Below are 12,554 nucleotides of genomic sequence, written 5' to 3' on the forward strand. Positions count from 1 at the left end.
TGGACCACGAGTTAATAATAATTTGTTCCAAACAAACATTAACATGTGGATTATGTTTAAAAATTATACTTATATTCGTCCCTATCAGTATTAAAAAATAAAAGTCTACTATTCAATTTGTAGATCTAATTGATAGACAACTTAATTGTAATAATTAAACCAATCAACCTTATTAGGTACATTATTAAGTTTATATAACATAGTGTTACGTTGATATATATTGATAACTACAAAAAAATAATTCATATACATACAACAATATTTGAGGAGTTGGCAAGGGGGAATGAACCAATGAAGAGGGCATCATTAATTTATTCAAGGAAGGTTCGCATAAATCAACGAACTACAAATCAACTAACTAATTAAGGCGAAAACAACGAACCCTGTTTTCCTTCGGTCTAGTTCACTTTACTAATATAACCCCGTTTTTGAAAACCGAAAACCGATTCTATCCAATTTTGATCCGAACCAATAATGAAACGACCCGATTTCACCCGATCTGTTTTGAATCGAAACCTGTTTTCAAACCGACGTATTTTAACCCAAACTGATTATGACCCGAATCTATTACAACCCGACCTGATTAGAACCTGAAATGTTTTGAACCAAAACCCGTTTTTAATAGACTAAACCCGTTTTCAAACCGATCCGGTTCAACCCAAACTGATTATGACCCGACCTGATTACAACTTGACCCAATTAGGATCCGACCCGAATAGAAATCGCAATAAAAAAACCAAACCGACTGACCCGATAATTTTCAAAACCGACCCGCTAATAATTTCAACCCGTTATAACCCAAAACTGAACCGTTTGCCCGAATTGACACCTCTACCTGTAATGAATGAAAGTTATCCTATAATAAATGTACATCTAATGCATACAAAAGTTTTTGATTTTTATAATGCTGTTATATTTTTAATTTTATTTTTGAAAGATGCTGTCTCTAATAAGTGTAAATGCGTAATAAGTAATATTTGACTTGAATTTTATAATTATAGATATTTTGTTCCTAAGGAGTACTATATTACAAGAAAATTCATGGCACTTGCTAGGCAGGATGGATAAACGTACCGTGTTTGATTAATCATAAATTAAGTGTAAAAAATGACTTTGCTAAGTAAACCATCATATTCAACTTATATTTAGTTTAAAAAGCTTAGAATCTCATTATCTCAAGGTCACGTTGTCATCCATTAAATTTGTAATTGTTACGACGTACATGCAATTAGTTTCTTGTACAATTTCAATATATATATATATATATATATATATATATATATATATATATATATATATATATATATATATATATATATATATATATAAGGAATAATTCTTTGTTCATTTATTAAATGAGCAAACAATATTTCTTTGTTTTGTTTGCTCATTTATCAAATGAGTAACTATTCTTTATTCATTTATCAAATGAGCAACAATTTTAAAACATTCAAACTAATATGAAACCTTGAACTTACTTACTATATCTGAAAATGTAAATAATTGTTGGACCATAAAAGACCAACCGTATACTAGTTTATATCATGCACTTCATTTTCTGCCTATCTTTGGGTAGATAGTTCACTAGGTTAATTTAGTACATGTTGTTCTGCTCACATCCTTCACAAATGAACAAACTAAAATTAAAATGAGCAAAATAAATTAAAATGAGCAAAAACACATACAATAAAAATGCATAATTGAAAATGAAAAAACTTATGTTAGAATCTCAGAAAATTGCTCCATACTATCATACATAATACAAACTCAATTTTGATTGCCGAAATCTTTCAATTTCATCGGAACGCGTGACCATAATTGTCTTTGAGTGGAGTTTGAAAATGACATAATTGGTCTGAATTTTAAGCTTGATTTCTTTGTTATTGTTGTTGCAAAGTTAATAACAATGATGTTAATTAATGACGATGTTGTTAATGGCGAACATAATCGTCGCCGATTGGAGCTCGAAGACGCAATTATATACCGACCTGAATTTGAGCTTAATATCCTTGTTTTTAATGGCGAAGACGATTGTGATATGAGCACAGTACAAAGACGCCATAGTTGATTAGAAGTTGAGCTAAATTTATTTGAAATTAATGGCGTGAAGTTGATGATGTACACTGAACAATAGGTGAGAGGAGAGAGAAAGAAAAGGTGAGGAGAGAGAAAGAAAGAAATATGAAGGTGAAAGAGAGAAATAAGGGAGTTGGTTTAAAATATACTTTTGGTTTTAATTTTTTAGGAAATAATCACAATCTAGATTTAAAAAATTTAAAAGTCTAGATTTATTCTCACATAAGTTGGGATTCTCACATAAGGGATGTGTTGTCACATGATCATATATATATAACAAGATCTCACAAACATAATTATAAAGTATAAACCACAAAATCTAATCAAAGTAGTGTTTGTAATTAAATACTCTGTATTGTTTTATTTGTAAATAAAAAGAGCCCATAAAACATAACTATAAGTCGTCGGTACTATAATTATCGGCGGTTTTAACAGTTTTAGTAAGGTTGATATAACTATATAAAAAAAAAAAGAATCAGGTGCACATTATTATTTAGGGGGCGTTTGGTATAGTAATTATAGGTGAAGGAAACAAATTCAATTAAGTGATTCCATTTCTAGTTGTTTGATATGAGTAAAAATAACAAATACTGATTTTGGAGGGTAACAAAATCCCCTAATTTGTTGCTATACCCTTGACAAACTATTGGAAACAAAATATATTACCTTACTCGATTACAATCTACTCATATTGTTTCCATTCCATTAGGATACCAAACATATAATAAAGGTAACGTTTATCATTACATTCCCCCTATTTATTCAAAACATTTCCATTCTATTTATGGTGTTTATACCAAACACCCACTAGTAGATACACAAATTTTCATATGTGTCTGGCCACACTGTGTGGGCAGGGTTACTTATTTAGAGGTAACCCCTTATCGATTAAGTAACCCTTGACTGAATAAGTAATCCTAACCGACTAAATAACCCTGACGAATTAACCCCCATCTGACCGAGTAACCCTTAATCGACAGAATAACCCCTGACTTAGTAATCCCTGACCGAGTAACCCCTGAATAAGTAACCCTTGACTGACCGAGTGACCCCTAAATAAGTAAGCCTTGAATAAGTAACCTCTAACCGACTGAGTAATTTCTGAATAAGTAATCCCGGCCACACAAAAAATGCGATGTAGTAAAAAATATATGCACATTAAATTCAAAATAAATGCACATTTTATCCCTATTATAAGAAATTTTTCATTGGATCTCAACCCTAAAATTAACCAGAAGTTGGTTAAGTTATAAAAAACTTGTTCATGATGGCTTAAGCTTAGTAAACACATATACTTGTTGGCTATTTCCAAATTTTTTAGGAGTGACATGTCTTTAACTACGTCTTGGACTGTAGACATTTTCCAATCCGTATTGTTCACATGCTTCAAGTCAAGCTCCGGTGAGATCTCTCCCTTTTTAGAATCCTTGATACCTTCACCAATTTTACTCCAACGAATTTCCAATTGCGTTGCTTTTGGATCGGGGTTATAAGAATTCTCAAAATTTCCCAATATCATGGATTCGATATATTTGAATCGTGTTGCCTCTTAAACCATTTGAATAACAACAATCATTAGTGAGCTTTGACCTTAACAACAAGCACCTTTCCGTAGACTTCGGATCCATTGCATGCCAGCAAATTATCTCACTATCACCTTATGAACTTTCGTAGTTAATTCTTACGCGGTTTGTAGCACCTTTTGCCTCTGGACAGAGATCATTTTTTGCATCTAAAGGAGCATCCTTAAAAATATGTGACCTAAAGTTTTCATTAACTTTGTCAAGATAGCCAATCACATATATATCCCTACCTTAAAAAGTTTAATAATATTCTTATTAATAGTGTATGGACATTTATATCCCTAAAAATATTCTTTTACATATTTGCCCCCATTTATAATTTCAAAAGCATTAAAATTCTCTTGAATCCCCTAAATTGATTGATTAATTTTTTATAATTACATGGACATTTATATCCCTAAAAATATTCTTTTACATATTTGCCCCCATTTAATTTCAAAAGCATTAAAATTATCTCATGAATCCCCTAAATTGATTGATTAATTATTTATAAATAAAAAATTGTGTTTGTTTCAATATTTAAGCCATCTTTTACTCTTCCCATGTCTTTTTGTTTTTCCTATTTGTAATTCAGACAATATTTAATACGAAGTATAAAGTATTAAAGAGACTCTAAATTAATTTTTTTTTAACTCTAAATTAATTTAAAATATATGGAGTACAAGAATTATATTATTGTAAGATGTCTTGTTTAATTTATTTAATTTGTCCTAATGTACTTAAAATTTATTAGACATTTATATTTCTAGAACTCGATATTTTTTTACCGTTCCTTCGCTAAATATAGTTCTACTAAAGTTTCAAATATTGCACAACTATACAACATCCAACACATTTATTGTCTCTGTGCAAATAGTTATAGTAAAATATCATGCAAACATACATAAGGCATAAAAGACACTGATATTCTTCTCAAAGGACTAGTCATACCGTGCTCATCGCGCACATTGAAATCCCTAGTCATTTTCATAAATTCAAAGCTATTGTGATTGTTATTCCTCCCTCTGATCCCTTAAGATCAACCAAAAGGTAATTGAATGTTGCTGCCGTTACTAGTACATTGGTGCTGAGTATTTGATTTTGAGATCCTTCACCTTGTCTCGCAAATGGCTCAATAGTTTTGATTATATAGACATCGTGAGACTTGTTGCGTCGAAACTTAGATCTGATGCTGCAAATGTTGGCCCAATAGGGACGAACACTCATATTGATGGTAAAGGTCCTTTTAAGTGATCCAATATGTGTTAAAGGTCCATTTATTTAATATAAAATTAAAGTGACAAAAAATGTCCTTTTATCCCACTTGGGTAGTGAAGATAATTTTTTGACCGGATTCTGATATTGACTTTGTTTTCCAGCTAAAAGAATCACGTGACCTTTTAATTAAGAACGATTTTTTCCCTTTTTCACCAAGTCAATCCAAATTTCTTCCTCATCCTTCCACTCTATGAACCCTAATACTCAAAAACATCAACAAATTTGAGCATAATCAAACCACAGATAGTTAGATCGAATCGGATTGGAGGTCATGATTTCTGTGGCTGCTCCAAGAAAAACATGAAATATATGGCTGCACACTTGAAAGTATTGTCTGTGTTTCCTCTCTTCCTTGCAGCTAATTCCTTCCCCCTATTTACTCATTGCTGGCTGCAAGTAAATGATACTCCCTCCGTTTTTTTTTTTTTTATAAGTTAGAGTTGGGATTTTCCACTATTCATATGTCATCATTGCTTAATTTTCTTACCAATATATAATATATAAATATGATCATATAATATGTTGTTGGATTTGTCATAATGTCTACTTTTATAAATTAATGTTTTCATAATTTTTACTAATGTATAATTAAAGATATTGTTGTTAAAATTGTGTCTCGGCAAATATGCAAATCCAATTCTAGCTTAAAAAAAAAAACAGAGGGAGTACCAATTACCAAAAGACTTTTGTTGGCCACTCCTTTTTCACGTTAAAGGCACTTCAAAGTCAACAAACACTTGGGCCAAAAACTAAACAGGTCGCCCTAAACATAATTGGGTTTCTCCACAAAAGAAGGGAGCCGTAGCCCAACATATTTGCTAAACGTCACGCTTTAGTCCATGAGCTCAACCCATATGGTCTTTGAATTAATTTTATTATTTTTTTTTATATAAAATCGTAAAACCAATTAAGTTTAACTCTACAAGCATGGTAGAAATATTTATAGAACAAGAGCTATCTATCCTTTACAAAGTGTAAAAATGTCTAAGAAGAGACATTGTGGGTGACTAGGCACACTACACCATGTACATGCAACTTTGCTTAATCAATGTGATGAAAAGCAAGGAGTCTCTTTGAACGCTGAATACCTTTTCAAATATGTGAAACCACAATACCAAATAATATTAATAATAACAAATCAAACATAAATTGTGCTTTATTTCATTTGGGAAATGGAAATTAAACATAAGCAAATTTCATACATTACACACGTCGATATGACGGCTTACCAAACATTCTGTTACTTAACATTATTACATGATTTATGCACGTCTTAAATAGAACTTCACAAGTCAGCAGCTTGATCTTCACCAATATTGGTTATTAAAAACTTGGTCATAAACAGCTTCAACTTAGTAAATACAGATACTTGGCTGCTACTTCCAAAATTTTTAAGGAGTGCCATATCATTAACTATGTCTTCGACTTTAGTCACTTTCCAATCCTTATCATTCACATCCTTTAAATCGAGCTCCGGTGAGATTACTCCCTTCTTAGAATCCTTAATACCTTTACTAATCTTACTCCAACGAATCTCCAATCGCATTGCTTTTGGATCGGGGTTATAAGAATCCGCAAATTTCTCCAAAATCATGGATTCGATATATTTGAAACGTGTTGCTTCTGAAACCATTTGAATAACAACAAGCATAAACTGAGCTTCATTCTTGACAACAAGCGCCTTTCCGTAGACATCGTTGATGAACTTGTTCAGCGGTTTAACTCCCAATCCCACTCTAGCCCGACTCGATACGCCAGCATTACTCTCTATATCAGCATATGAACTTTTGTAGTTAATTGTTAGACGATTTTTACCCGTTGCCTCTGGAAAGAGATCGGTTTTTGCGTCCGAAGGAGCATCTTTAAAAATATGTGACCTAAAGTTTCCATTAAGTTTGTCAAGATATCCAACCACATATATATCATTATTTAAATTCAAAGCTATTGTGATGGTTCCTCCCTCTGATCCCTTAAGATCAACCAAAATGTACTTCTTTTTGAAAGTAGCAGCCATTACTGGTACGTTGGTGCCGCCGTATTTGAGTTTTGGGTCCTTCACCAAGTTACGCAAGTCGCTCAATAGCTTCGAATACGTTGTCGCCGCCGGATTTGTTGCATCGAAACTTAGATCTGACGCCGCAAATGTTGGTTTAAGGATGACTAACCATGTTGATATAGCTACCACAACAAAAGCTCTCATTATTGTTTGTATTCCATTCATTTTACCTGTTAAAGGACTTTAAGTTTACAACAAAAAAGATTTGGTTATAAGTTATGGTAATATATATAGCAATATTTAAAATTAATAATATAAGAGTGCAAGAAAATTTAAACAAAAATAATATAATTACTACATTGATTGCACAAAATAGTTCACAATAAATCCAATAAAAATACAGTGCGTTTTTTATGCGGTTGAACACGTTGAGTGACCGCCTGCAAAATATACATGTAATCCCTTATAACATTGATATAATAACCCTTTATTATTCTTATTATTGATCATTAAATCCTTAAATAACAAAGTAACCCCTATAACACTGACATAATAAACCCCTATAATAATCCTAGCACAATAACCCTACGATGGTTATCAACTTGTCATACAGTATAATAAGTCACATACTAGTATAAAAGTTAGTGTAATAATACAAATTAGAAGTAATAAACATCAACAATAGAAAAAAAAAATGGTAAAATCAATAATAATAATAATAATAATAATAAAAAAAAAAAAAGTAACGTGGCTTAAGCTTAATATATCAAAATCGAGGATGACATACCAATAAAAACTGTGAAATTAAATGAAAGTTGCTTGATGATATCCTAACTCCCCTGGTCTGTAATAACTCTAACTTAGCTCCTTTGAGGCATCTTTGATTTAATTAGTTTTCAAACCCTTTCCTTAAAAAAAAAAAAAAAAAAAAAAAAAAAAAAAAAAGGGTTGCTTGATCAGTTTATACTTTGATGACTTAGAGAACGTCGTATTGAAAAAACAATGAGCTGCAACGTTCAACACTTCAACTTATCTTCTTCTTTAAATAGAAATCACGAGGAAAGTAGATGCGTGCGAGAACGTTTTAGACCCAAAAAAAAAAATCAAATAAATACCAAGTACTCCTATAATTTTATTGATATACTTGTATTTTTTTTTTTTTGAAATATGCTGTCTTTGATAATTGTAACATGTAATATTTGACTTCAATTTTATGACTATAGAAACTTTGTATTATGTAGCAGGGGACTAGGGGAATACGGTCTATTATTAAAAAAAAAAAAATACATGTACATGGCAGCGCACGTGCTAGGCAGGATTATGTCGGATAAACGTGTTGATTAATCACATCACATGTAAATTAAGTGTAAAAAATTATTTTGCTCAGTAAATCATCAGATTCAACGTATATTTTGTTTTAAAATCACACCTCTCTCTCCTACCATTTGAGCTAAGGCTCCTCTTTCTTCCGTAGGCTATCTCCTCAGTCCATGTACCACAAAGCTGGTGTTTTTTTTTTTTTTTTTTTTTTTTTTTTTTTTTTTTTTTGCCTTATCTTATGACTCAAACGGCGTCACTTATATGAAGAGAAATCACGAAGTAAAAAAAAAGACTTTTACCTACAATACTGATATGCATTAGAAAGAAGGACTCTTATTATAAAGTGGCCGTGTGACCACAAATATTTAAATGTCCGTACATAATGGGCCACGTGGAAAAACTCTACCATGCATTATTTTATTTTTGAGCACCATTCACCATTTCATATTTATGAATTTTAATTTTACACCAAATACATTTCAACGATGATAAAAAAAATTCTGCTTTATTTAAAAAAAAAATTATCGTTGAAATTATCACAATTTTACCTATAAATTGAGTCCAATATTGATCTGACATACTTTTTCACTTAAATTTTTTTGGTCTCTCTCTATTAACCCACAACCTACAATTTTCATATCATCCAAACCCAAAAAACAAAATATTTGTGATACTTATGGATCCTAGTAATCCTAATCAAGAAAATAATTTCTGCTCCACAAATAATCCAAATTTCCAACAGTCTTTAAGTTTTCAAGCTAATTATCATTTTGACCCAAATACACTTTCTAATCCAAATGTTCAAAGGATGTTATATCATAACATTTCTAATCGGCCAATAATACATCCAAACCAACAATTTTCTAACTAGTTTCCTCAACAATCTCTAAACCAATTATTTCAACAACAATTGTACATCAAATCCCTAATAGTATCCATCTGGTTTAAAGTTTCTAATGTCTCAACATTGTTGTTTTAATAGTAACAGTAACTTAACATATTTAGTTATTTTAATAATTTTGAAACCACTGATGCTCAACTAGACTAATTTATTTGTTAATCAAAATAAAAATTAAAATATAAGGTTATTAATTAATTATATTATTAAAAATTAAGTTATGACTTTTTTTTATAATGAAATTAATAGAATTTACGGCTATTTCACCAAATGCCACTTAGTAATTTCGAAAATCACCAAATGCCATCGAACTTTTCAAAATTCACTAAATGCCACTGAGTTTTAGTATAATATCACCAAATGCCATTTCCGTTAGTTGACCGTCATTGTTCGTTAGTTGACCCCACCACTTGCCACGTGTCACCTTCTGCTTGGTCCCTTTTAAAAAAAAAGTAATTAAACAAAAATTTTAAAAAAAATAAAAACGAAACCAAAAATATTTAAAAAAAAATAAAAAAAAAAACCCCATCCACCACCCTAGCCCCACCACGTTCCCTTTCCTTCATAACTTCCAACCAACACCACAACAGCCACCCCCCTCAACCCCACCACCAGAAAACGCGTCAAATCCAATAACCCCCCTCTCTTTCCCCTCCTCTTCCCCCGTCGCGACCAACCTCCCCCCGTCGCATGTATTAAACCACTTCCTCCATTTTTGTCTCTCCATTGAAGCAGCTCGCCTCCACAGCCCCCCTCACCGCCGCTCCTCCCATTGAAGCACACTCCATTTTCTCCCTTGAAGCGAAATCTGGGTTCCATTGAAGCGCACACCATGTTCTCTATCCTCCTCTTATTTATCCATTACTTTAATTGTGAGTATTACTTTCGTGTTTATCACAATTTCATAATCTAGTTATCAATTTTCAGCATTTTGAATTACTTTTGTGGGTGGTGGAGGAAGGGAGGTGGGGTTTTGCGGGTAAGGGGGTCGCGACGGGATAGGGGAAGGGAAGGGGAGGATTCGCCAGCGGCCGGCGCGCCTTCCGGTGCTAGCCTCGACGGTAGGGGGTGGTGGCGGCTAGGGTTTTGGGGTGGGCAAAGGGCTCGACGGCAGGGAGGAGCTGGTGGCTGGCCACCTATGAGTTCCTTTTTTTTATTTTTTTTTGTTATTTTTTTTTTAAAAAGGGACCAATCAGAAGGTGATACGTGACAAGTGGTGGGGTCAACTAACGGAAATGACATTTGGTGATATTATACTAAAACTCAGTGGTATTAGTGAATTCTGAAAAGTTCGACGGCGTTTGGTGAAATTTCGAAATTACTCAGTGATATTTGGTGAAATATCCATATAATTTATCAAGGGTTGAATTACAATAGTAATTCAAGATAGTAGAATATGCTGTAGAGATAATGTGAAAAGGAAAAAGCAGGAGAGAGAAAGAGGTAAGTAACCCCACCAATGTGGGTGCAGTAAGGTGGGCTTTCTTGGCTTCAATCTATTTTTAATTCGTTCAGTGAAACGTGAAAAAGTTGGATTTGAGTTTTGAGTTTTTTTTTTTTTTTTTTTTTTTTTTTTTTTTTTTTTTTTTTTTGGATTTTAGTGTGGCGGGTGGCATGGGTGGGCGATTGGTGTCGCAGGTGGCGAGGGGATAGATGTGGGTTTCAGTGGTGGGTTGTAGGGGTGGGGAGTGGGTGTTAGTGGTGGTGGTGGTTTATTTTATAATAGGGTTTCAATTGATGGCCTTTGAAAATTTAGCGGTCGTTAACTTAGATTACTTGTATACTTATAATAATTATGGACTATATTATATGTATATACACTTAATTAATTAAATTAAGTACTACGTAATTCAATTCTAGCTACCATGTTACTTTGATTGTATTATAACTTACGAAAAATAGAATTTTATAATAACATGTATTTAGTATACTAATAATTTGTGACGATAATATATAATTGAAAAATAAAAACATGATGATTCATATTGAGTTTTAAACGAAAAAGATCGGGTCATCTTAGAAAAGGTATTAAAAGTTTTCACTAAAGCTTTATAACTTGTTTTCAACTCAAAAAAAATAAATAATACGAAGTAATACTTAAAATTTTTTGGTTATTTGGTTAAAGTCAATTCTAATATCCAATACTATGTTTTTATGAATATAAAAAACATTTGTTAGCCAAACTTAAATTTAATTCTCATAAATAAGTTCTAATCAGCCAAAAACTTTGTCTGCATGTAGGGATTTTCAAATTTATTTAGTTACTTTTTTTTGTTGATGTTGTTGTGTGTGTTTTGTTTTAAGTTCACGATAATTAAGGGTTTAATGTTGTATTTTTTTGTAAGAGTTTCAAATACAAATCCTTTCTTCTCAGCTTTAAAAATTAATCCAATCAATTAGTAAAAAGCTGCACTATAATGATTTAGGTCTTTATCTTTAAATCGATTTAGATTACTAAAATTTATGTATAAGCTGTGTACGTAAATAAATCAGCTATAATATATTGACATAAGTGATGAGAATTGTGACAAATTTAAATTGTAATCAATGAAAATTATTTTTAAACCATAAAATTTAAATACGAGTAACATCTAATAGATCAGATAAAATTTATTTTAAGCTTTAAAATTTATGTTAAATTTTAAAGGCTGTAATAATTTTTTAGTTAAAATTGCCTATTCAGGCCACTTTTGATTCCCCGTTCAAAAAAAATTAATAACCTTCAATATGAAATACAAGTAGGAGTACATTATTTGTTTTTTTAATGAGTAGATGGTCATTAAAATGATTTCACCATCATTTATCAGATCAAGCAAAGAGATTATTGCATAAGGTATAGTTAAAACTATATATACACTGATACAACAACACATTATTATATTATTAATTAATGATTAAAGTTAGCTCTGAACTGAACGTACTACAGAAAACAACGAACACATATAATTGGGAATTTGGGATGGAGAAACTTACGTAAATGTTGAGGCGTTGATAATGTAGAAAATGATTGATAACTAATGTGTATGATAATTTAGTGAAAGGCAAGGTTTAATGTGTAGCATAATCTTCTTAAATAGGCAAACAGATCGACGACTTGAATGGTAAGGAGCTTAATTATCAAAGTTAATGATTAAACACGAGGATCACGTTGACGAGGAAGTGTTAACATGAGGATCACGTGTACAAGGAAGTGTTAACAACGTTACATAAAAATAATGCAAGGATAATGTTCATTTTATTCAAGGGTCCGGCGTCCGGCTATTAGTTCGTTGCATGTGATGAAACAGGATGCTAAAACAATTTTAATAATACGTATTTGATATAAGTATGTATTATTATTTTTTTGATGAAAAGTTAGCACAAGCATATGCTCGTCTAAAATGAGAAAACACACTTACATAAAATAAATAGCTATCGTGCCTAG

General features: G+C 31.7%; 1 protein-coding gene and 1 pseudogene across 3 annotated transcripts; both read right to left on the minus strand.

Annotated features, from left to right (window-relative positions):
* Nucleotides 1–1,523: 1,523 nt before the first annotated feature.
* Nucleotides 1,524–6,167, minus strand: LOC110716359 (annotated as a pseudogene).
* On the minus strand, nt 6,042–12,211 carry LOC110716387 (ribosome-inactivating protein PD-L3/PD-L4-like). 3 transcript variants are annotated; one of them, XM_021895003.1, is made up of 3 exons: nt 12,104–12,188; nt 7,700–7,820; nt 6,042–7,153 (listed from the first exon to the last, which is right to left on the minus strand). In XM_021895003.1, exon 3 carries the CDS (start codon nt 7,135–7,137, stop codon nt 6,202–6,204), a length of 936 nt encoding a protein of 311 aa, XP_021750695.1. In that variant the 5' UTR covers nt 7,138–7,153; nt 7,700–7,820; nt 12,104–12,188; the 3' UTR covers nt 6,042–6,201. The 3 variants fall into 3 exon arrangements, with proteins under 3 accessions (XP_021750695.1, XP_021750696.1, XP_021750694.1); XM_021895004.1 differs by having other exon boundaries at nt 7,700–7,815; nt 12,104–12,155; XM_021895002.1 differs by lacking the exon at nt 7,700–7,820 and having other exon boundaries at nt 12,104–12,211.
* Between the last annotated feature and the right edge of the window lie 343 nt (nt 12,212–12,554).

This window comes from Chenopodium quinoa, unplaced genomic scaffold (genome assembly GCF_001683475.1).
Source record: "Chenopodium quinoa cultivar QQ74 unplaced genomic scaffold, ASM168347v1, whole genome shotgun sequence".
Lineage (NCBI taxonomy): Eukaryota > Viridiplantae > Streptophyta > Magnoliopsida > Caryophyllales > Amaranthaceae > Chenopodium > Chenopodium quinoa.

Coding starts and splice junctions, on each gene's coding strand:
- LOC110716387 (XM_021895002.1), bottom strand. CDS start 7,137: ATGAATGGAATACAAACAATAATGAGAGCTTTTGTTGTGGTAGCTATA.